Genomic DNA, 23484 nt, shown 5'->3' with positions numbered 1-23484 from the left:
TGACATAGAAAACACTGAAAGTTGTGATTCTGGAACACCTTGACGTATATTTGATGAGGGTAGCAGCTAAGAATAATGAATATGTAGGTTGTGGAGTGATGTTCGAGCAAGGACTTGGTGACGTATCTCTAAGTTTTTACTTCTGGGCTTTTTTTTAACATTTAGGAGATGTTAATTAGCATGTTATTAAAATTCCAAACCAATAATTTAAGATTTAACAATATAAATCCACTTTTGTGTCTGTTGGAATGGTTATAGAATATTTTTTCACTATTATTATATTCTGATATTGTGCTATCCAACAACACTCACAGGTTAATAAGTGAGACTTGTAAAATGTGGTTATAATGAGTGTTCCACCTACCTAGTAGTTCTACCACCTGCAGCAGCACGGACGAGGGAACCGTGTCCAGCTCATCCTCTGACCGCTCAGTGCTGTCTCCCAGCTTCCACGTCAACAGCTGTTCAGCAAACGCCATGGCCAGAGGAAACTCCAGTGGCAAGGAGTGCAGCACCAGCACAGCACCAGGAGGGGGCGACACCCCTGTAATCAAGAACATGGGATATTAAATTAATTTGAATCCTGTCAGTAGAGTTGTTTCTATGACAATTGAAGCAGCCTGTATGAATTTCCTTTTAAGAGTTACTCACCGAGTTTGATGTGCACCTTATCAGCGGGTATGATAACAGAGGGGTATTGATTGGTGGTGGGAGGGGGAGTAAGGCCTGTGTTGGTAGGTGAGGCATCCAGAGGATAACACACAGCCTCCATCAGATTTAGCTGGCCATTTCTGCGCACTTTGTGACCCTGCCCATACAGCATGACTCGAGCCCAAGGAGCCTTGTACAAGCTTGAGCTAACGGAGTGAAAAAGGTAAGAGAGAAATAAAAAACTTTAGATTGCAAGAAATCCATTTTCATCAACTATTGCTGAGGTGATGAAGCAAAGTCACTCACTCTTTGCGGCAGCCTAGTTGGCTCTCCTTGCAGGAGACGATCACAAATGCAGCACCTGGAAAGCTGACATCCATGCTGACCTTTGACTCAGTCACAGGAAACTCCTCAGATGTAAACTGCTCTGGAGCATTCTGTCAAAATGAACAGATATATAAAATGACTTTAGAGTCCTTACAAAGTGGTATAATGTTTATTAAATCAGGGAATTGATTAGCAGAGCTGACCTGGAGGAAACAGCAGATTTGCCTTGTGAGCTCCAGCAAGCTTTCCTCTCCTTGATGCAAGGCACGGGTGATGGCCACCGTCAACCACTCCCGGATGGGCTGAGCGTTCCCCTGATAGAACAGGTCTGTGGGAGAGCAGCTTTGGCCCTGGAGGTTATGAAGCAATGACTGGGCCAGGAGGATAGAACTAGAACTAATAGTGCCATCTGCAGGAAGAACAACATCACAGCATTTAGCACAGAAACAGAACAGAAAAACTACATCACAAGGAGAAATCCAATTCATACTTTACACTCACCAGGGAGGGGTGGAGCCAGCAGCTGATTGGACAGAAATTGCAGGTGTTCCAAGGTGATGTCGCGGATGGCAGGTATGTGGAAGAGACGGGTGAAGGTGTGGGGACTCTTGGGGGCAAAGATGTTGAGCAAGGCCATACGGCAGTATAACCGAGCCAGTGCACTCTCACAGCGAAGAAGCTCCCTGGAGCAAAGAAGGAAGTTAGATTTGATTTGAAGCACAGTGTAGGAATATGAATCATCCTCATCAAGTCCATACGTTACCTATGAATCTGAATGTTGCTGCTGTCTAGTGACACTAAGCCGTTGGCCGCAGTGCGTCGAGATCCAGCAGGCGGGCGCTCCAGCATCTCAATAGGATACCAGTACCTCACCAGCACCCCCTCACTGCGCAGATAGGTCTCCACCTGCACAAGTTCATTCACCTAACAAAAAACACAAGCCCATGAACGGAAACAAGTTAGAATACTGATTAAAGTTACAGAGGGTAGTGAAGCATCCAGTGCTGTACTTACAGAGTCCACATCCAGCACCACCCCATGCAAACCAAATGTCTTCATCATCCCCCGGATGGCAAACTTCGGCAGAGCTGTTCCCCCAGTCGTGCTGTTGGTGTTGTTGCTGTCTGGGCAGCGGATGACTACCGTCAAGCCTGTGTTCAAAAAGCAAGTTATTATTGGTTTTAATGCAGCTCTTGCAATATTACCCAAGGTTAGATCATTTCAGCTTCTACAGTAATGAAGGCGAGCTGAACCTTTGCGAACTTTGTCAATCGTGAACTTGTTGGCCTCATCCTTGATGTCTTCAATGGTCGGGAGATAGAGGTCACGAGGGATTCCACCGTTCTCTTCATACAGGAACTCCACGGTCTGTCTCGCAATGTCCACCATGCCTGTTTCCAATGAAACAAACCACAGAGAACAACAATATTAAAGCTTTTTAAGTTTAACCTATTTTAACATCATTTTTGGAAAAATTCTAAACTCAATGTGAATATAAAATATGCATCGGCTCAGACTTGATATGGCATTCCTTAAATAAAAGAGGCTATTAACTTCTTTGAGTTGATTTCATGTAATTTTCACAAATGATTTTTAAAAAGTTATATTTAAAACTGTGCCAGTCTATATAATGTACTGAAAAAGCATTTCAACAGTCAAAGCGTAACTCAAAAAATGCTGCCAACATGAAATGGAGGTCCAAAACAAAGTACAGAGGATGGAAACTGATGGAAGTTTTTCATCTTTATATATTTTCAATTTCTATTCAGTAAAGGTTCTGTCCCATCATATAATAATTGCTGATGGCAACCCACTCAGGATTAGATCCAGACACAAAATGCTCTCACTACCTTTTTAGAAACCCTAACCTTAACCTTAACCCTTTTTAGTTTATGGATCTACCGATGAGTTAATTCCTCGACTTAGTCAATGATTATAACAGTGATATTCTTTCATTCTTTACCCAGCTGCAGAGCTCCTTTGATTTGGTCCAGGCCAGATTTCCTCTCGGCCTCGTTACGGAACCTCCTACGAATGGTAGGAAACACTTTGGTCTCCCAGGCCTTGACCAGCAGGGCATAGTGGTCCTCCTAATGTCAAACCCAAAGCAGAATAAATAATAAAACATACAAGCACACAATTTCTTCTGGACATGGCTTGGAGAAACAGGGAAGTCTTTACTCACCCGTGGGACATCGTCATCATCCTCGTCGTCACTCTCATCATCTGCTATAGGTGGAGGATGTGGGTCAGGCCCAGAGGTGACTAGGTTCTCGTAGCTCAGCTCAATCTTGTAATGGCACGACAGGTCACTGTTGTACTCTGAACCAACAGGGAGAGACCAACAGAAAATACTAATTAACCACAATAAACAATGATAAACAAGTGTAAAAAGTGAAATGCATATTTTTATTCAAACTGAGATGAAGATGATTGACATACGTGGCTGGGGAACGGCGACAGCAGCGATCCGACAAGGCGGTCCATGGGAGCCCGAGTCTGATGTCACACTTGCACCTGCGTCATTATCGCTGTCTGAAGCCATGGCAAAGGGCAGTGCTTCAAAATTTGCACTTATTTCCTCTGCAAGGTCGACACACAAGTCGGCCGCATTTCTGTGTGCTTGTCCCTCTGCGTACGCAAACGGCCGGCTCCCAAAGTTGGCACGGATCCTTGAGTTCTACAAAACAGCAACAGTGAAGGCAAGTTTTACAAGAGCCTAACAACAAAAGCATTCAAAGTCATTTTAGTCGGCAGAAACTCACCTTCTTTTGGATGTGCACCAGGGGCCACATCCCGCCGGCTACATCATCAAGGATGGGGCTGAGCCTCTGGCCACAGTAGGTAAAGTAGACCCTGCCTTTAGGGGCCTGACCAGGGGGTGGAGGCGTGCCCTCAGAACGCTCCCAGCCTATTCCAGCCACGTCCCCTATGTTTATGCACACGTAAGATCACATCTCATATCTGACAATAACATACTTAAAACATGCCAACACTGGCTATTGCTTGAGATGAAAACAGTATATTCTAAGGTTGTGTTGAAAAAGCAGCCAGTTAAGATACAACAGTTTTAAGGAGGTTCGCTAAAATCCATAACATACAATACATTGAAGAATAAATTGACTAAATCAAACAACAGAGAAAGCAGAAAATGTAAACGTAGAAAAATCGATTTATCCCCAGTCTCACCAGGAAGTAGAGCCACATCCAGCCTAACACTCTTCCACTGCAGCAGACTGGAGCCATTGTAATGCACTGCCCTACCATTACTGACACACACACAGACAGGAGACAGACACACAGAGATGGAACAACACAAAAGAGAAGAAAGCAGTTAGCACTCAGGTCAGAAATAGAGCAGTGAAGAAAAGGTTGAATGTGCAGTTGAACATACTTATGAAACAGACATGTGCCGACTGGATTGGTCCATGCTCCGTCTCTCTTCTCTGCCTCAGTGGCAAAACCAAAGGACACAATCGGACCACTGTCCTCCTCAGAATCTCCATAGGAGACAATCTCTATCTCCCAGTAAAAAGATGGGGCCTTCAGGGATAAAGAGAAGTAAATGAAAGAGTGTAGAGCAACATAAATATGATTGATTTAATTGGACTAATAAATGTTCAAACAAACATATGGAAACACCAATGCAGTACTGTGCATATTATTGTAATGTGAGCACCTGAATTGGAACAGCAGAGGTGGCGTAGATGAATGTGCCTCTAGGAAGACCTCCTCCAGCACTTGGATCAGCCAAGAAGGTGACAGAAGTCAGACGGGACGAGAACATGCAAGCACGGACTGGAGGGAACACTCGGGACGGACACCAGGTGATCTCCTTGGGCTGGTGAGGCAAACGCATCAAAAGGAAAAGGACTGTTAAGTACATTAAAACGTTTCTGAAGGTTTTAAAATTGATTACGAGTTGAGACTTTTTCAACCTCCCTCCAAAATAAATGTGTTTTTTCTGCTGCATACAGTCCACATGTATGTTAAATGATGGGGGGGATTTCTCTTAATCAATAATTACAGTAATAAAAACTAAAACTTTATAATAAACTTGTTAACTCCCACCTGGCGTCTGTCTGTCTGCAGCGGTGGAGGCGGTGGTCGAGCACAGTCCCGGTACAGCATTCTCACTCTTTCACACTGAGCCTCAACCATGCCAAGACGCTCTCCTGCACAAGATGACAGAACTCTGTCACACACACGCTACTGCCTAAAGTGTAGGGTGTTACAGACTCAGTACATTTTTATAAATGCAGATTACAGATTTGTTTGAATAAATGCTCACCAGGGCTGCATTCCTGCGCAACCAAGTTGAGAACCTCAACAGCTGCAGGACACTGCTGAATGAACTCTTCACAGAAGGAGCTGTCCTCTAGGAGCTGTGCCATCACCAGACAGGCCCTGGAAAAACAAATGGGAACCTTGTGAAATTTGTATAATCTCTGGTTTTGGTGTTTTTTAAAGCATTTTTAACATGATTACATCACATTGACAGATTTACATTTTCAAAGGGTTTAGATAAAGCAGATTAAAAACAACACAACTCAACCTTAACCATCAGTACACCTGGAACTAGTGAGGATTAGAGAAGTCTTCTCAAAATAGGAACAGAGTTCTCCTTACAAAACTGAACTGAACAGATTTAATATGGATTCAATGAAATCTGCCACCTTGTCAAGAAATTAATTAAACCATTGTCAACTGACCTGGTTCTTATTTCAGCCAACAAGCGCACTGCAGCCATTACTGGGCTGGAGCCATCTCCTGTAGCTGGAAGAGAGGTGTGAATGGAGAGACTGCCCTCCTGTGGCAGGAGCATGGACTGCACTGCTTGCACCACCTTTTCAGTGATAGAGAGCTTATAGAGAGGCAGAGCCTGTTTGGGGGGAGTTAAGGTATAAAGAGAGACGCAGGTAAGTTTCAGGAAGCTGTGGAAAATCAAGGGCAGAGACTTATGACTGAATTCTTACCTCAGATCTTGGAGTGCAGAGGCGTGATATGGGAACTGTCAGGATGTCTGAGGCTTTACAAGCTCTATTGTACTCGCAAGAAGGAAACTTGACTGTAGCGATGCCCTCTTGCTCATTTATGGACATAACTATGCCCACACTGCCCAGCACTCCCTTACCTCCCACCTGCACAGCAGAGGAAACAGAGGAAATGTGACAGCAGTTAACAATTAACTGATTTCAATTAAAAAAAACTTACATATTGACATACTCTGCAAATTACAGCCTGTATAATATACTGTAAGAATAGCATTTTCCCTTTTTTACAATTTTATCTTCTTTAACTAACCTGGACCTCAGAGCCGATCTTTATAGTTTCTTTGAAGCCTCCAAGGGCACAAAGAGCAGCTACAGCCTGTCTGCCAATAGCCTGCAGTTTAGCCAGTTTCCTGCCGCTGCTGCTGCCATTTTCCAGAATACTTTCAGCGTACTTCCCAAGCTGAGGGATAAACATTAGCGCCCGGGAGAGCACCTACCAAAACACCACAAGGAAAAAGCATTATGGTTTTGGCAAACACCTTCATAATCTGTCAACCGAAATATAGATTATTATAATGAACCTTGGGTTACGTTTATAATATTTATAAATAAACTTTATTATTGTCATTATATACTAATTTCTACGAAGGTAGAAACGGGACAATCGTTTACTTTTTCAGCAGTGCTTGTCCAGATCTGAGCAGTGTTGGACTCGGGAGCAGTGAGCAGACTGTGCAGCAGAGCAATCACCTCGGCGGCCATACTGTTGGCAACATGGCCACTGATGAATGGCCTGACAGGGTCGGACCTATTGAAGGCAGGTGTAATGAAGAGACGTTACAAACTCAATCAAGACTGATGTTGTCAGATGTTGAACAAAATATGTCAGCTCTCAAACAGTACCTGGCCAGCTCAGCGTTCCTGTCCCGACAAACAGCAGTCTGAGCAGTTTTCTTCTTGTCACCAGTGGTGATGCCTCCAGCAACCTCCTGGGCCAGCGCCTCCATGGGTGGACCAACGCTCACGATCAGACCAGACTGGGCCCACTTGTTCGCCTTCCTAAGGGCAGCAGATGCCTCCTCTGTGATCACCTCACAGTTTCCACTCTAGGGGCGGATTCACATAAGATGGAGGTAAGAAAAGATGACAGTAACACACATTTTCATAGGGAGAACATAGACTGTTAAAATGTTTAGTCTGATCAACAGCTTTTACCTTGGTCATGTCTCTGTCCATCTTTACCACCTTTTCCATGTTTGCTCCAGTGCCAAGCCGAAAGGGACGTCCCTCTGAGCTGCTGCAGTTCAAAGACATTGGAAGAACATTCGTGTCAGAGAAGCAGAGATCCGGTTTGCTGCTTGGAAGTAAAAACAACAATATTAGGGGCAAACCTTACCTGAGCAGTGGTTGTAGAACCTCATGAGAAGACTGGTCCTCTCTCTTGTGGATAAAGATTGACAGCTTGCCATCAACAGCCTCTCCCTCCTCCCCAACATCGTCAGACTTCAGAGCTCCTTTGGAACTGGCTCGGGACAGAGATGTGTCCGGCTCGGAGGAGCTGGGAGAGAGCAGGGTCTGACAGCCTGGTAAAGAGGGAATAAAGCAAGTATAGGAAATTATCAGGAGAAAGCAACTTGTTTATCCAGTTTAGAAGATTCCCTATCACACACACACACATGTTTTTAGTACTCTGAAGGAAAAGAGACAAACCTGGTACTACATAGTCTGCTAGCTTGGCTAACAGCAGGGCAGCAATGCGTGAGGCAGGGTCACTTGCATCTTGCTGCTCAGCATCTAGCGTGTTAATAGAGTAGCTCCAAGAGGGCAGGGCCACATTGCCACAGTCCTCCACACTCATGAGCGGCAGGGCAGCTCGGCATAGCTGCAGGATGATAAGTACCAGCTTTGGAGAGGGTCTCTGATCCAGTAGCAGAGACAAGAGCTTAGAAACACAGGCTGGCTGACTGAGGATAGCTTTTCCTATGTGGCTCCTGAAACACAAAACACAAGAACATACATTGTATGAATATACACAAATATACACACATACACGATATACACACGTACAGGACATAAAGCTTTACCTGGAAAGGTCATTGAGCAGACTGAGCACATCCTGTAAGGCATCATTGCCAGCTGCCTGATTTCCACAGCACTCTGTGGCTCTGGCGAGGTGATTGGTCAGCAGGCTGGACACCTGCCGTGCCAGACCAGAGTGCACAGCATCTGTAGACCCGCCTTTGAAGAAAAATTAAAACCATTACAACAAACAACTAACTAATTCAAAGGGTACAATACTGGTGATGTTCACACTTGCTAAGTAACTTTTCTTACCTTCCACCTTCTCCCACTCAATACATCGGTTGGCCAGCACCTGGAAGGCAGCCCAAGCCATGGTGGCCACCTTCTGCTTTTTGGTCTGCTTCTCATTTGAGCTACATTCCCTCTGACCACTTAAACTACACAGACTGTCCATGAGCTGGACCAGGCCACTCCGAACCAGGCACTGCTCCTCGCTCCTATGCCGACAGGGACGATAAGTGAGTGTTAACAATCTGAGGGTCTAGCAATACTGGAATAATAACAGAGACAAAACAAGGTGGATTCTCTTGCCTGGTGTAGGGGATTGTGCAAAGTAAGCCAATACTGTTGGCACACGCGATGGGATAGCGAGCACATAGTGACACTACAGACGTCATGGTCTCCCCAAAGGCTTCCTGCACCTGCTCAACCATTCCACCACAGGTCAGTTCCTCAATCCTGCACAGGAAAGAGAAACAACCAAATACGGTTATTCTGTGCCATTTAATTTGTTATAATAAATACAATATCAGGGATAGTATCCTTATTAGGTATTTCTATAGACTTATTTTGTGCATGCACATGTTCTGTAGGTTCAGATTGTTAATTGTGGTTCAGCCTCTCCTCTTACCTTGGGCCACCTTGCAGTACCATAGTGACAGGCCCCACCAGGTGGGTGACACCACCTACTCTAACAGCCGCAGTGAGCAACTCCCTCATATGAACCAGTGCCTGCTTCCGTGTACTGCCACGTCTCCAGCGTGTCTGTGCAGCCGACAGGAAGCTGCTGCTTGACACCTATGGACATGACAGATATAAGGTTATAGAATCCACTGATTCTCATGCAGCTATGACAAACAAAAGTGTTGAGTCAGAAACCTACAGCTTGATCAGGTGTCGTCCCGATGAAGGCAAAGAGCTGTCCCAGCAGCACACTGTATGTTGGCTTGTCTCGGCTGTCCTCTATAGCCAGAGACTGCAGCAGAGTAAATGAGGTGCTGCGATGACTGGTGGGGTGATGTCGCCTCCTAAAGATAGAAAAAAAAGAAAAGGAATAAATTCAGCCATTCCTATGATTTTCTACTATTGAATCCATCAAACCTACACAGACCTTTGTGAAGTGTGGGTAAACTCCAAGTCTTGATTAGCAATCATCTCCAAGTCAGAGGGTGCTGACATGCTGCGCAGGAACACTGGCTGCTTCACCAACGGGATCACTGTCTTGGCATCTGACACCGACTTAGAGGCTGAGGCAGGAATGAGAGTGATTAGGAGAAAATCAAACTTGTCTCCCAATCTCTGATGTCTCTGGGTAACTGAAACACTTGTAAATCATGCAGGAATTAATAAAGGACAATGGAAATACTGATCTACAGAAGAAAATCTTGTTTCCAGAATTTCATTAAGTCTCCCGTGTGAGTTACATAACTGTACCCATACATTTTATAAGGCAATACAAGGCTTAGAATAAAGCAGCTGATTAGTGACACACGAAGACACGTACAAAGATGCGTACCTGGACCTGGTGTGCCAGCAGGTGTGGTGGTTAGGCTCCTGCAGTGTGGAGCGATGGTAACATGGAGCAACAGCTCAGTGCGGTTCATTAGGCTTTTTACCAGCGCCTTTGTTTTGCCGAGTGGGGTGCTACTTCTGCTGTGCGTAGTGTTGACATCCTGGAAGAACTTCTCCCTGTCGGTACAAATATATGATGTTAGATAGAACACTGCTTTACCTGTGACTGAATAGTGAGGTAATTTTGAATTACTTGCCTCAATGCAAGAACAACATTTTCCAAGTCACTAAAATCAAGTGGGATCTCCTTCAGGGAGCAGAGCAGCTCCAGCTCCTTAATTTTGTTCTGGTACAAAGAAAACATGTCATTAAGACCACAGCAAATTTTAAAAGGTAGTGGTTTAATCTTTTGAGCAAAAGTTACAAATTGTGTGTATGTGAAGGGTACCTCAAAGAAGTGATAGTCGTGGAAGAAAGGAGTGTTGTTCTCCAGCTTTCCCTGCTGGGCCTCCTCCACCTCATTCTGCCACTTTTGTTCCAATTCCGCTACACTCTGAAAGCAACACAGGACATAATTGGCACAGAGACACAGTCTTCTTGGAACTTTCCTTTTTTTTATAGCTAAATTCAGGTCTTCTTGTCCATCTCAATCTGGTCAATCTTATTTTAACTGATAACCTATTCTGCTGGTTTTAAAATAATTCTCATACTTCCTAATTTTGTGGGACATATTTTAGTATAAATAGCTAGTGTGTATAGTATTGTGTATAGAGCTCACCTGCAACTGACGCTCCATAGCATTGATCTTCTTAAAGGTCTCGGCCATGATCTTACAGACCAGGTCATACTCCTCTGCATGATCCTCGCGGTACTGGTAGTTGACGAGTGACTGAAGGGCATCCACCAGGCTTAAATGTTTTATGACACAAGATATGATGACCTCCTCCATTACATCTGGTCTGATCACCTCCCTTACAGAGAAAAAAAAATGATTGAGGATTAATGTTTTGGTTTTTAGTTTGATAAGAAAACAATGAGAACTTTACGTCATAGTGTGTATGCATTCACTTCTGCAATACTGCTTCTATTATCCAATAAACACACAAAAAACAATGTGATCATTAACCAGTGTAAAATGTTGAAAAACACCTTTTGAACAGAACAAAACATTTACTCTATGAGCTGAGCCTTGTGGTTTACAAAATCCTAGATGGCTGGTCCTATTTTAAAGTTTAAAATGTCTGCCTGATGAAAATGTGATCATTGGTGCACTGTATTACAGGGTTAATGCACATTTTGACCAATGGATTTCCATGACTTTTCCATAGCTTTAAACCAAATTTCCATGACCAAACATTTTGTGAAATCTCAGTGTATACATGAAAGAGTGACAGAGGTTAGTATTGAAGCTGAGAATTTCAAAGCATACAGTATACCTTGAATTACACAAATGAATGAGACAATAGTTTGAGTTATTTGTCTGTTGTAACCCGCGGCATGTACTTTTCCATTTGTAGCCAAGCATGGTTAAATCTACACTTCCCTGGGATAGTGCATTATCCCGCCTGCTTCCTCACCGAACTTTTCAATTAGTATGAGAGAGTATGCCTGCATATATGTTGAGCATATGAATTATTTAAAACTCAGCGTAAATGAACAACATGAAAATATGAATATAACAAATTTCCATTACTTCTTTAAAACTTTTGGGATTACATTTTTTTCAAGCACTTTTCCAGGCCTGGAAATAAACATTTAACAATTCCATGATTTTTCCAGGTTTTTAATAACCGTAGGAACCCTGGTATTAAAATGTTTATATTTAATGACACATTACAAGAACCAGAATGATTGTATTTGCAACCTAGGGGATGCTACCACTGTAATTTCTCCATACAGTTCAGAGGTGACACATGGATACCCTCTACTAAGGTCACAACATGAACTTCTTACTTGATACTGGGGCGAAACTGTGGTCGAGCCCTTCCAGACACCTCTCGTAGCCTTCCCATGATGCCTGGAGGGAGGCGGATACGAGGCAAGTCAAAGTAGGTCCCTGGCATAAGGCCTGGGGGTGGGATGAGCACATCAGCTGGGTAGACAAACTCCCGGTCCTCCTCAATAGTGAGTGGCAGAGGTGACGGGCTGGGTGTGAGGGCAGGAGAGATTGCACCATTTGCTTCCACCTGCCACTGGCACCTAAAGGAAAAAACAAAATCTTCCATCAGTCTGTCATTTCAGCTGCCAGCAGCTTTGCTGTATTCAACTTCATACCACTTAAGAATAAGTACCAACTCTTAAAGTGTGCTATACTAATCGCAGAGGACGTTTTGTGCAGCTTTCATTTAACTGTCACCTTTGCAGCAGCTTTGAGCAGAGCAAATCGTGGCAGGCTTCCTCCTCCCTCGTCACTTCTGGTCCGTTGTACAGAATACGAAGCATTGAACAAGCCAGCACTGACAGACCCAGTGCAAGGTCTGCCAGGAAGGGGAGGCCTCCTGAGACATCCTCAGATGACTCCTGAACAAACAACCAGACAGCATCTTCAGAATTAGCTGATGTTCTTCATGTTCCACACTGTCAGTATGACGACTAGAGATGTTCCCAAATTGTACCTGTGCTCTGACAGTGCAGGAGAAACCCCACATGGCTTTATCAGGGGTGTTGTGTTCACGTCCACTCCTCATCTCAAAAGAAAAGGTCACAGTGTCCCCTTCCACCTAAAAGAGGGAACAGACAAAAGTATTGCTTTAAAAGACTGCTGTGCGTACTGTGTGTTTACTGTGTCTGTTTGCACTAAACAGCTTCTTGTACCTTGACGAGGTCTTTGGGCCATCCTGTCCCCAATACACTGCGACTGCCATATCCCAGAGTGTTCCCTCCATACTCCGTTACTTTACGACTGTTCGTGTTGGGACCAGCATAGATCACCAACTAAAATTTCAGAGAATACATTTAATCAAAATAAATAATTAAAAGTCCCTAAACTAATTATTTGCTATGCTTGAAAAATGGCACAGAATACATGTAATAGCTACAAAAATCAACAAAATTGTGATGGTCATTACCTTGTCATAGTCATACTGTGATGAGCAGCGAGAATCAAAGCGCAGGTAGAGGCAGCGAGCTCCTGGGATGTGAACTGTCTCCTTGAACTTGTAATTGTCCCTTACAGGGTGCACTGTCTCTACAGTCTTCCCAGCAGCCCATGGGGCTGGGATCTTAAGTCCAGTCAGGAAACCTGGCTCCTCACGCTCGTCAAGAATTCTAATATAAAGGACAAAAAAAAGAAAGATCACGAATACTGGCAGACAGCTTGCATTTACGTTATCATTAGTTCTGAGAACACGGTGAAATCTTACTGTTCTCATTAAAATGCTAAGTTATGCAGAAAATGTATCCAAGATATGATCAGATGAATTAATTTGTGAATTATGAAAAATGAAAACGTACTTGTCATCAACGGTACATGCCTTCGCCCCCTGCCCGAGAGCACCACACGTAGGTGGAGGCTCTTCAGTGAAAAGCGGAGACTGAGTCTTTAGTAACAGGGCAGTCTGAAATACAGAGAGTGTAAATAAATACTTCAGTAAGAAAAACTTTTATTTAATGAAAAACTTGTCTTTGGATTTGCAAGATGCCGACCTGGCTGGTGTAGAGTACCAGCTGCACCAACTGAGGCATGAGGGCATCGGCGAGAATGAGGGTCTGCAGGTTGGGGTGCATCAGAGAGGTGAGCAGCACTGGCAGTAGGTGCCCAAGCATGGTGGCCTTGGTTACCTGCTCCAGGCCTTTCAACCTGAGGTTAGTAAGAAAGGACAAGGTAAAAATGTATCTGTGTTGGATCCTCGGCAGAAAAATAAAAGATAATTTTAAACGCTTGCTACAATAAATGATTTCCCATAGCCTTTTATTCCTTTCAAGGAAGCTTCAGCATTACTCGGCTTTAGCTAAATCTTGTTTCATGGTGAAGTATGGCATTAGAGCTGACTATGAGAAAACCATGTCTGCTTTTTTGATAGTTACATTATGGTTTTATGGTTATACAGATGGCACCAAAGTCTGCTTATGAATTATAATAAAATAGGTCACAGGGTATCCATCAATCACTGCTGACCACAAGAACATAAAAAAAAAAAAAGGTTCACCTTGTTTCTCTGTCAGGGATGTCGCTGTTTATCAGGGCTGTGGTCACCTGCTGCAGGGTTTCCAGTACTTCATCACATCCCACCAGGATCTTAGTTGCCAGGGACAGTATGCTACCTTGCAGCTCCTGAGGACAACACACAGAATAGGAAAACACTTACGTAACCCTGCTTCAGTAACCATAAATAGAAGTTTTTAGAAATAACACAAATTAAGTCAATATAACACTGTTAACTGATTTCATTAAAACTACAAGTGATTAAGCTGTGCTATAAACAAGAATTGATTTCTTGTTGCTCTATTCCACCAACAAACACCCGAACAAACTCCATGTGCAGAGGTAGGGGTATTTAAAGGGGATGTTTACCTGTACCTTCATTGTTTCCCCTTGTATGGAGCTGTCACTGTCGTCATTATCATCTGGACGGATTAGAATGGTGTTACTGAGGAGGTGGTTCTGAACGGCCATGAGGTAGCGCAGACTAGGTGAGACCACCTAAGGAGCGAGAGAGGGATACCATCTTAAGTTGCTATCTCAAAAGAAATGTGATCTTGGTCAGCATGAGTAAGTGTTTCTGGAAAATTATTCATACTGGTACAGTGGAGAGCAGCTTCTGGAAGTCATCCCGGGCGACTGTCTGACATTTGGTAATGACGAGGCAGGATTCCCGCACTACAGTCTTGAGGATACAGTGCAGCAGCTCATCACTCAATCTGAAAAATAGAGAGATTTCTACCCTTCAAAAACAAGAAGATACCCACAAGGAGCCAGCTTGGGTTTGTAAACTAGGACATGATATCTATGGAGCAGTGTTGCCATGTACCTGTAGTGGTCGTCTTCTTCACTCCCAAATCTATTCTTTTGTAGCTGGTCTGCCAAGTTGGTGAGGATGACGTCCCGAAGCTGAGACAGGCCAGTGTTTCTTTCACCTGGGTATCGCATACAAACACACATAATATGGGACTTATTGCCAAAAATAAACAAAGGTGCCAGTTTTATTATAATGAGCATGTTCAATAATCACCTTCAGTTAGTACGAGTTTCAGTAGTTTGTTGAGTTCAGCTTCCCCATGATACAATGTATTCAGGCCTGAGCTACAGAGACGGAGGAAGTAAAAAGAGACATTTAAATATAAATATGATCAAACAACATTTTAACTGATTGGTATGTATAGTATATTGTGTTGTATTTGAGAATGATCACTTACCTGATGGCCATGCACACCTCTCTCTGAATCTCTGCTCCTATCTGATCCACTGGAGCCATAAGTAGCTGCCATAGGAGGAGGCCGGAGCGGCGCACACTCTCCCTGTTCTGCTCAGACTGAGGATTGAAAAACCTAAACACCACCTAGAGAAGACAGATCGAAAAAAAAATATATATATATGAAACAAACACCAAAAACTGTCTCAATTCTGCAAAAACATCCCAAGCTGCACCGTACCTGGAACACCACCAAGATGCACCGGATGATGCAGGTATCTCCGTTGACCATGGCCTTCTCCATAATGTCACAGATGCTGCTGAAGTGACGAGCCTCGATGGGATGTTGTTTACCCAGTAAGGCTCCCAGAGGCAAGCTGTTGTTGGTGGCTGCCAGCAGGTTGAGCTGGTGGATACACATAGCACCAACATGATGAAGTAGCTGGTTGATCACCTCGCCAGTGGCCACTGTTTCCTCTGTGAAAAGACAGGTGTTGCAGATTAGCAAACTTTTTATTTGACCTTATAGAAAGGAGCAGCTTGGGGTTTCAGTGCGGTTTGTGTCTACCTTTGGGTTCTTTGATGACATGGCTGACACCGAGCCTATGGCACACATGATGGAAGGCTTGGTTCCCAGGGTTGCACCACTGATCTATGTAATCACTGGAGCAGGTCCAGATCAAGTTGTTCAGTGCATCGTAACATGCTCCTATGGCACAAAAGATTACATAATTAAGTGTCGCTTACGCTGCCAATACACTGTGTGTGTGACCATCTTCTGTCAGTTTTAAATACACCAGCAGAACGTGAGAGAAGTTGAGCTCACCTAGCCCTGCCACCTGGGCTCCCCTGCCGAGCGAACTGCCAGGAGCATCAATGAGGTCTGCGCGGCTGCTGAACTGACCGTCAGCCAGGTTAAACACCAGGCTGGAGGCTAAAACTGAACAAAAACACAACAATTATGTTTAGTGTATAAACCGATAACTAACAATTCGGTACAAGGTGCTCGCTATTTCAAATCTTTCTCTGATCAAATTAAATGTAATAAAGCTGTACCTACCATTCCTAATGATTTAAGAGCTCAGTTTAAAATAAACGTATATAGAATATTTGTTATCTGGTTCCAAATGTTTGTTGTTGTTTTTTCACTTAAGAATAGAAAATAAAGAAAGATAACTGTCAGATATTATGGGGGAAAAAACTAAATGAGGTTTTAGCCCTGTCTGTGTGTGCTCTTACTTTTGAGAGAGGACAGGCTGCTGGTACCTCCAAATAGCGAGCGTGTGGCAGAAGTCCCAGATACACCCGGAGGGGAGACCAGCATCACAAGATAGGTTCCACACACATACATTGGGGTCTTCCTCAGAGTCTTCAGAGGGAGTCCACAGCTGGTGTTGACAGCTATGAAAGAGGTAAGCAAAAAGAGTTTTAATGTATTCTCTGATCCAAACCATTCTATGTATGTGATCCCTTTGATTTTCACGTAAAAAATCGTTTTGCTGATGAATTACCCGACTGCTCCTCTTTGACAGTGTTGGTAATTGCGGAGCCTGTGAGAGCAGCCAATGTGGCAGAATGGGAGGCCCGGAAGCGTGACATTCGACTCAAGAGAAGTTCATTCAAGCACTTGGAAGACTCGCCCTCTTTGCGAGTAAGAATAACTCTCTCCTGCAAGATGTCTGCGACACATAATCCTGTCTCAGTCTGCACCATACATAGGGAAAAGAAAAACAACAAAAAAATCAAGATGCTTTCAGATACATAGTCAATACAGCCCAATCTGCTGTATATATCAGGGGATAAAGTACTCACAGACAAGTGAAAGACATCCATGAAGACAGAGTGGCCTTTCTGCGTCTTCTCGTTGAGACTGGCCGGAGACCAGACCCAGTACAGGTAGGTTCCATCTGAGCAGAGGTGCAACGTGGTCATGCTGCTGCCCACAGGAAAGTGATGGGCTGGCATGGGCACAATCTGGCACACCTAAAAATGACAGTGAACATTAATATAAGCTATGGCCACACACAAAGACTGAGCTGGTTGGATGTTTATGTCCACATTTTCACAGAGTACAGATTTTATCTAGTCCCTGTCTCTATATGAATTCATGTATGAATCCATTACAATTCCTCAACGTGTTTCTTCATCTCTTGCATTTGATTTGCACCATTTTTGTCCACTTTAAGAGGACTGATTTCAGGAAAACAGCCTAAATGACAACTACAATTTTGTGCGAACAGATCAGTAAATTCAAAAGGATTTACAATGTCAAAGGCACTCAATGAGGTAACATCACAAAACAATGGAACCGTACCTGGAGAGTGAAGGGGTCAACGACCTGGCACAGCTGATGAGGCTTGGCATCGAAGGAGGAGGGACGGTGGAGGAGGCGACCACTGCTGAACACCACCCAGCCGGGCTCCAACTCCTCATTTCGACAATACACAAAACCTCTACACAAACACAGAGCATACATGTCACTGGTTAGTGTGGATGTTTGAATTATTCTACTTTTATGTTGAAAGATCCAGAAAAGACACCTGGGTTTGATCCATTTAAAAGACATAAATATCTCCAAACACAACAAAACACATTATCTGCAATATGACGCATGTTGAAAAGTCTCCATAGAATAATTTGCTTACTCCACTGAGTGCTGACTACCAGGTACTGACAGCACATCCTCTAAGAAAAGCAGAGGTGAGCTACTTCAAATCTATTGTGGTCGACAAATCAACACAGATGTCTGGCATACCTAAGACTTGTCCTAGTAGCTAAAGGCTATTCAATGGACGCAGCAACTGAGCAGAGGATGTGACGTGCACAGCAGATATTGGTTTACAAATTGACAGGAAATAACGTGGCACCACTGTTGCCTCGGGACGGGGTAAGTGATCAGGGATATATTTAGTGTTTCACTCCCTCTTTCTGTCTTTCTCTCTCACTGTTGTCTGAATGCTGCAGATGAAGAAAGGCAGGAGGGGAAGAGTATCACGTTACCTCAGTGTCCCATGTAAACCAGAGCCCAGCTTGCTGAGTCCTCTCCCAGAGGAGTTAGTGGTATACAGATAGAGCCCGTCTGTGGCGAGACAGCGCCCCAGGTCAGTGTCTGCGAGACACAGGCACACAAAAAGTAAGATTTAGTTGGAGGTTATTAACAGACAAGTGACATAGTGAAATGAATGGTAGAGGGAAGTATCATCAGAAGAGTGGACGAATCCTGGCAGAAGAAACAAGGTGGAAGCATCTCATTGCTGTGTTTACTTATTGAATTTTAGTGATCTGGATAAAGAGGTCCAATATTGATCGCGTAACAGGTTAGCTTATCATATGCAAATCATGCAAATTGCTTTGTGGCTGATTAGGTCGTATAAGGACAAATGCCCCGTCAAGCCTCCGTCACTCTACAAGGTCAGCTTATCGATTGCTGGAGAGTGAGACATCACTTTCCACTCCTCTGCTTTATCCCCTAAACTCTCTACGTCACAACTCCTGTCGTTAGTCTCAGCTCAAGCCTGAATGTCTCTACAGAATCTATGTTTATACAATGAAATGAGGCCTTAATGTACCCAGTGCTCAACAGCCTTTACTTTTACTGGCATTTCAGACACTTCATGCATTACGACCGATCTGTCATTTGGCATTATCGCCAAATGACAGAACTGGGTCTACTATTCATACTGATACTCAAATTCGTTTTACAAAAGTAGAGAATGATTACACAAATGTTTAGAGTTTTTTTTTACCTTTTATCTCTGCACCTCCAGCAGAATTATCTGGAGTGGGTAGCATGTCCTCAAAACCCCAGGACACACTGTGTTTGCCCCCCAGCAGGCAGGATGGAGAGCCTGGGCCTCCTTCCAGGAGCAAAAGTCTGACGCAGGAGAAAAACAAGCGTGGTCACAAGTTGGAGAAGTAGCTAATAAATCGATTTCAGATGAAGCAAAGTAATGCCCTCACCTGTACAGGACATCTGACACCGGGAGCTGGCCCAGATCAGTTTGTTTCTGCAGCAGGTGAACTGTGTGAATGAAGGTCTTCAGAGATCCCCTAGAAAATAGTTTGGCAGATTAGAAAGGAGGCTTCAGCATGAAACACAAGCAAAAGCTCATTGTTATGCATTTCTGGAGCTGTAGGTGGAATAATAGCTGGCTGATGTGATAGAGAGGATCTGATGTAATGTACTGAGAATTAACACATATTCTTCCTTGAATTTGGATTAAAGACGCCAGAGATATTATTTTAAAATGCAACTATCTGCAGGGTGTAATAAGCAACCGGCTTCAGTTTGTGCAGGGTTCATTTGCTGCTTCTCCTCATCCAAGGACTGTATCTATTAACTGAACTCATGAAAGTAATTTTAAATTCAGGGAGAGGATCTATGCAAAGAGGGAGAGTGGTATTGTAGCATTCACTGAGGTTGGTGAGCATTGGAAAACAGCCTGGACAGGGTATCTGAATAAAAGGGATGGATAGATAACATCATGGAGAAACAGATTCCAATGTCTACGTTGATAACAGGTTTTTATAGTTTCTTGTATCAATTAATATCAAATGTGTGTTACAGCCGGGGGGTTGTAAGCTAAAGAACTTGACAATCATTATATAATGTTGCTTTGAGACCCGGGTGATCCAGTGAAATCCTACAATGTGCTGCTGTACAATGTGTACGTTCGATTCAGTATTTAAATGTTCCGCAGACAACAGACAAACTAAACGTGTCAGCCTTTTGTCAATGTCCCCCCTCTACACCTCACTTTGTAAACATCAACAGCTGATTTCAAAGCACATGGATATGCAGTCTATTTGCTCAGTGGATTTACACACCGACCCCTCCAAAAGGCGAGGGGGGAGTTAAGCTGATAGCTCTTTAATTAGCTCCCACTGTTGGTGAAAAAGCACCCAGGCTGGATGGTTCCCCACAACAAAGGGCTCTCAGCCTATGATGCTGAACAAAGAGTGGAGAGTTCTGGTTTTGACAATTCAAGATCATTTGTCACCAACAGAAGCCAGAGATCAGGCGCAAAATACAAGCACATTCTGCTCTGCTGTGGGCTCAGTGCCAAACACAACATACATCAAAACAACTTACACATTTAACTCCTATTCTGGTTACTGGGGCGTTTTTTATTTGACCAAATGACAAGGCAAATACTGCCAACCCACCGTGTGCTCATACACAATCTCTCCGATACTCCCTGATTGATTTCACCAACTGTGGATGAAGCCACAGCGGATCAGACGAAAACAAGCTCCACTTATTAACACTAGTTTGAGGTCAGAACATCAGAACATGATATTGAGCTGACAGCAGGAAAGGGTGTTTACAGCCACAGGTTGAAGATAATAATATATGGGCATTCATGCTGCACTGAAGATAGAGAAAGGAAAAATCAGTTTTTCAATTATGTGCTTATTTGAATTATGGATGGGAGGAAGAAACTGAGTCACTTGTAGACTTACTGATGTTTTCACTAATAACCCCTTTACACCAAGATTAAAGGGTATATACAGACGATTGACTCCTCTCCTATTGCCAGCAGAGAAGTTTGCCTACCTTTTTTGTTTTTTTGCAATGAGTCACATTCAATGTCTATAAGGCACCATATACAAAGAAGCTGTCTCACCTTGCTGTTTTGTCAGTAATGCATGTTGTACAATAGACATTTTTTTTTGTTATTGCGTGTTTGCAGTAACAAAAAGGAATAGTGACGAGTGTCATGTTTTCACTACCGATTAAAGCCAGAGCTGATTAAAACCCTTGATGGCTGCAGAGTCATTTGAACTGGGGTTGAATGAAAATTATGTCCATTCCCATTGCAAAAAAATGCTAGATGTTAGTGGGGTTTTTTGACCAGGGAAAAGGGCCTTAAGATAATTTCCTAACATTGTTTATAATTATAACTTACTAACATTTCACTTAGAATGCTTTTGCTTTTCAATTCATTCTTGTTATATGCTTAAAATATGACAATAGGCCTTCTGTAAAGTGTTCTTTGTGATGATTGGACAGTAGAGGAATGTAAGATCTCACCTAGCACAAGCAAGTGCCACAAGGGCAGCAGCAGCATTTTCCCTCTGTCTGTGTGTGTGGAGGATCTGCATCTGAGGCTGCCCCTGCTGCTGATTTGACTCCTGGGCACCATCTTCCAACCAGGAGCAGAGCAGCCCCTCCAGACCATTGAGGCAGTCAGCGGGCTCTTTGCTGAGGCTGAGCGGCTGGCAGTCCCGGAGGCAGGCCAGCAGGACCTCTGCCGTGACACCGCAGAGTGCGGGGTCGCTGCGGGTCTGGGACTGCAAGAGCGGGAAGACCAGCAGCAGACCAACACGCGAGGTGAAGGGTGCCTGCTCAGGTTGCTGTAGCAGACCTTGTCTCTTGAGCAAGGCCAAGGTCTCCTCATCAGCCCCTCCAGTCCCCTCTCGCTCTTGCTGCTCCTCCAGGGCTAGCTGCCGCTGCGCCCCCCACAGGCCACGCAGTGCGTTGAGCCGATACTCCAGCAGGCGCGCGTATGCATTGCTCTGATTCCCACAGACAGCACGCAGACGCTCAGCTAGCTCCACCGGGTTCTTGGTCTCAAATGTTAGAATCTGGAGTGAAGGACAGAGAATGTGGTAAAGAAGAGGAGAAGAGTGAAAGAATTATAATAACGACAGTAGTTACAAGTGTGAGCATTTGTCTGGAGCTTTATAAAAGAAAAAGACAGAGTAAAAAGTTATTTCCTGACCTGGTCAAGCTAGAGACTATTTCAGTTTTCCAATGCAAAGAGAACATTGATTTAGAAAACACACACTTTCTGAATCTGAACTACAGTGGAGGAGAATTTAAATTAAACGGACATGAACTGAATTGGGTTTGTATGTTAATATGCAGTAAAGATCTTTGTTTAAAACTATATTATTTCTAGCATGCCTTTAAATTAGATTGGATCTACAGTATTTCTGCAGTGTAACTATGAATCACTTCCACAGAACACATACTGCTACCCACCGTTTCTGTGGACTATAAAATATAGGTTATAGATTGCAATGCACATTTGGGGTAGCCTATCACCAGTGAAACTATGTGCATCATGTGCACTTAGGCAGCATTTCTAATATTGATTACACTCTGTGGCCCACGAACCATGGGCTAGGGGAAAAAAATCCATTATACCATTTAGCAGGCACAATTTGTATTGATTCAATTTCAGAAAAGCTACTAGTGTTACAGTAACACTCCTTAACTGGAGGCTGCTGGGCCTTCTCCACCTTGCTCTGCAGAACACTGCTGCAAGTGGATAAAAATAGTCAGCATCAGTACACCTACGAAAACAGCACTGAATGACCCAGTCAATCTTAAGGCTGGACAGGGAGAAGGGTGGAACTGTAGGAAACCAGACCCTAAAAATAAGACCACAGGCCTTGGTACTCATACGAGTCTCACCCACATGCATGTTACCATTTTTATTTCATTATCCTTGGGATCTGGTAGACATTATCATGGGAATAATGTATTATATGTTGTAATCACGCTTCAAATTCAATAATGTATACGCAAAAATGTAATGATATGTAAGGAAGATTTGGATTCTAATTATGTAGCCTGTATTGACCATACTTTTCTGCAACTAATTAAGCTTCTCAGTGGTTGGTACATTTACAATTGTTACACTGTAGCAAAGTCAAAGATTAGACCATCCTCTGCATTTTCCAATGTGAAAAGTCTGACTATTATTTATCATGCCTTCACCAGCATGGCCACATGTTTCTTCTTGTTCTAGAGCAGCTAAAACAAACAGAACAATTTCACAAGCTGGGTTGGTCACTGTAGGTCAGATGTGGGGCTTAACAGACAGCCAAGGTTTGAGGGTTCAAATTCAAACTTGCACATTCACTTTCATTAATGAACCAATGGTTAGACGAGTTGCCGATCCAGTAGTTTGATCAGGCAGCTCAACAACAGGAAAAAGAGCCATCAGCACATCTTGTGTCTCCAACGCTAATCTAATAACATAATAGATACCTGATTATGGTCCTAATACTACCAGATACAATGTGGTATTGAGAAGGAGAGCAGCTAACAAACTGGTCATTTATAGCACCAATTACATACTTGGTCAAGAGGAAAAGAGGAGGTTATGTCATAGTAATACATCCAGTTGCATGCACCACACTCTGCTTTGTTAAAACTAAATCAAGCAGGCAGTGTCTGTTAATGAGCACAAAAGCCATTCACCAATCTTGGCATAGTTCTTATGCAAAATAAAAACACTTCCCACAATGAAGTGTGGAAATTGCACCTCCTCCCATCCTACAGCTATGCATTAGAATATGAATGTCTTATGGATCATAGGCTAAAGCGCTGTTCA

General features: G+C 43.5%; 1 protein-coding gene across 1 annotated transcript in view; it reads right to left on the bottom strand.

The window, feature by feature from the left end:
- The window catches only part of LOC128438168 (probable E3 ubiquitin-protein ligase HECTD4), a 32686-nt gene that overhangs the window by 7230 nt on the left and 1972 nt on the right, over positions 1-23484 (bottom strand). The window contains exons 2-60 of the mRNA XM_053420607.1: positions 21171-21724; positions 19097-19186; positions 18883-19010; positions 18137-18245; positions 17451-17589; positions 16949-17119; positions 16648-16840; positions 16376-16537; positions 15963-16076; positions 15705-15845; positions 15378-15613; positions 15141-15283; positions 14957-15027; positions 14756-14861; positions 14525-14645; positions 14299-14427; positions 13934-14058; positions 13431-13584; positions 13239-13342; positions 12854-13052; positions 12600-12719; positions 12401-12505; positions 12142-12305; positions 11739-11984; positions 10564-10756; positions 10234-10338; positions 10039-10131; positions 9790-9958; positions 9385-9520; positions 9157-9301; positions 8905-9071; positions 8586-8732; positions 8307-8491; positions 8057-8210; positions 7683-7963; positions 7369-7555; positions 7188-7269; positions 6876-7078; positions 6645-6780; positions 6283-6465; positions 5955-6119; positions 5691-5860; positions 5270-5385; positions 5050-5153; positions 4658-4819; positions 4373-4521; positions 4168-4247; positions 3744-3907; positions 3421-3658; positions 3164-3300; positions 2942-3068; positions 2232-2369; positions 1993-2129; positions 1742-1902; positions 1480-1661; positions 1182-1387; positions 958-1088; positions 652-857; positions 365-544 (exon numbers count right to left, since the gene is read on the bottom strand). Coding sequence (XP_053276582.1) covers positions 365-544; positions 652-857; positions 958-1088; positions 1182-1387; positions 1480-1661; positions 1742-1902; positions 1993-2129; positions 2232-2369; positions 2942-3068; positions 3164-3300; positions 3421-3658; positions 3744-3907; positions 4168-4247; positions 4373-4521; positions 4658-4819; positions 5050-5153; positions 5270-5385; positions 5691-5860; positions 5955-6119; positions 6283-6465; positions 6645-6780; positions 6876-7078; positions 7188-7269; positions 7369-7555; positions 7683-7963; positions 8057-8210; positions 8307-8491; positions 8586-8732; positions 8905-9071; positions 9157-9301; positions 9385-9520; positions 9790-9958; positions 10039-10131; positions 10234-10338; positions 10564-10756; positions 11739-11984; positions 12142-12305; positions 12401-12505; positions 12600-12719; positions 12854-13052; positions 13239-13342; positions 13431-13584; positions 13934-14058; positions 14299-14427; positions 14525-14645; positions 14756-14861; positions 14957-15027; positions 15141-15283; positions 15378-15613; positions 15705-15845; positions 15963-16076; positions 16376-16537; positions 16648-16840; positions 16949-17119; positions 17451-17589; positions 18137-18245; positions 18883-19010; positions 19097-19186; positions 21171-21724 — 9343 coding nt within the window. The remainder of the gene's footprint in view (positions 1-364; positions 545-651; positions 858-957; positions 1089-1181; positions 1388-1479; positions 1662-1741; positions 1903-1992; positions 2130-2231; positions 2370-2941; positions 3069-3163; positions 3301-3420; positions 3659-3743; positions 3908-4167; positions 4248-4372; positions 4522-4657; positions 4820-5049; positions 5154-5269; positions 5386-5690; positions 5861-5954; positions 6120-6282; positions 6466-6644; positions 6781-6875; positions 7079-7187; positions 7270-7368; positions 7556-7682; positions 7964-8056; positions 8211-8306; positions 8492-8585; positions 8733-8904; positions 9072-9156; positions 9302-9384; positions 9521-9789; positions 9959-10038; positions 10132-10233; positions 10339-10563; positions 10757-11738; positions 11985-12141; positions 12306-12400; positions 12506-12599; positions 12720-12853; positions 13053-13238; positions 13343-13430; positions 13585-13933; positions 14059-14298; positions 14428-14524; positions 14646-14755; positions 14862-14956; positions 15028-15140; positions 15284-15377; positions 15614-15704; positions 15846-15962; positions 16077-16375; positions 16538-16647; positions 16841-16948; positions 17120-17450; positions 17590-18136; positions 18246-18882; positions 19011-19096; positions 19187-21170; positions 21725-23484) is intronic.

The sequence above is a fragment of the Pleuronectes platessa genome, chromosome 4, assembly GCF_947347685.1.
Source record: "Pleuronectes platessa chromosome 4, fPlePla1.1, whole genome shotgun sequence".
In the NCBI taxonomy this organism is placed as follows: Eukaryota; Metazoa; Chordata; class Actinopteri; order Pleuronectiformes; family Pleuronectidae; genus Pleuronectes; species Pleuronectes platessa.
The sequence above is the reverse complement of the archived record's forward strand: the minus strand, read 5'-3'. Positions and strand labels throughout refer to the sequence as shown.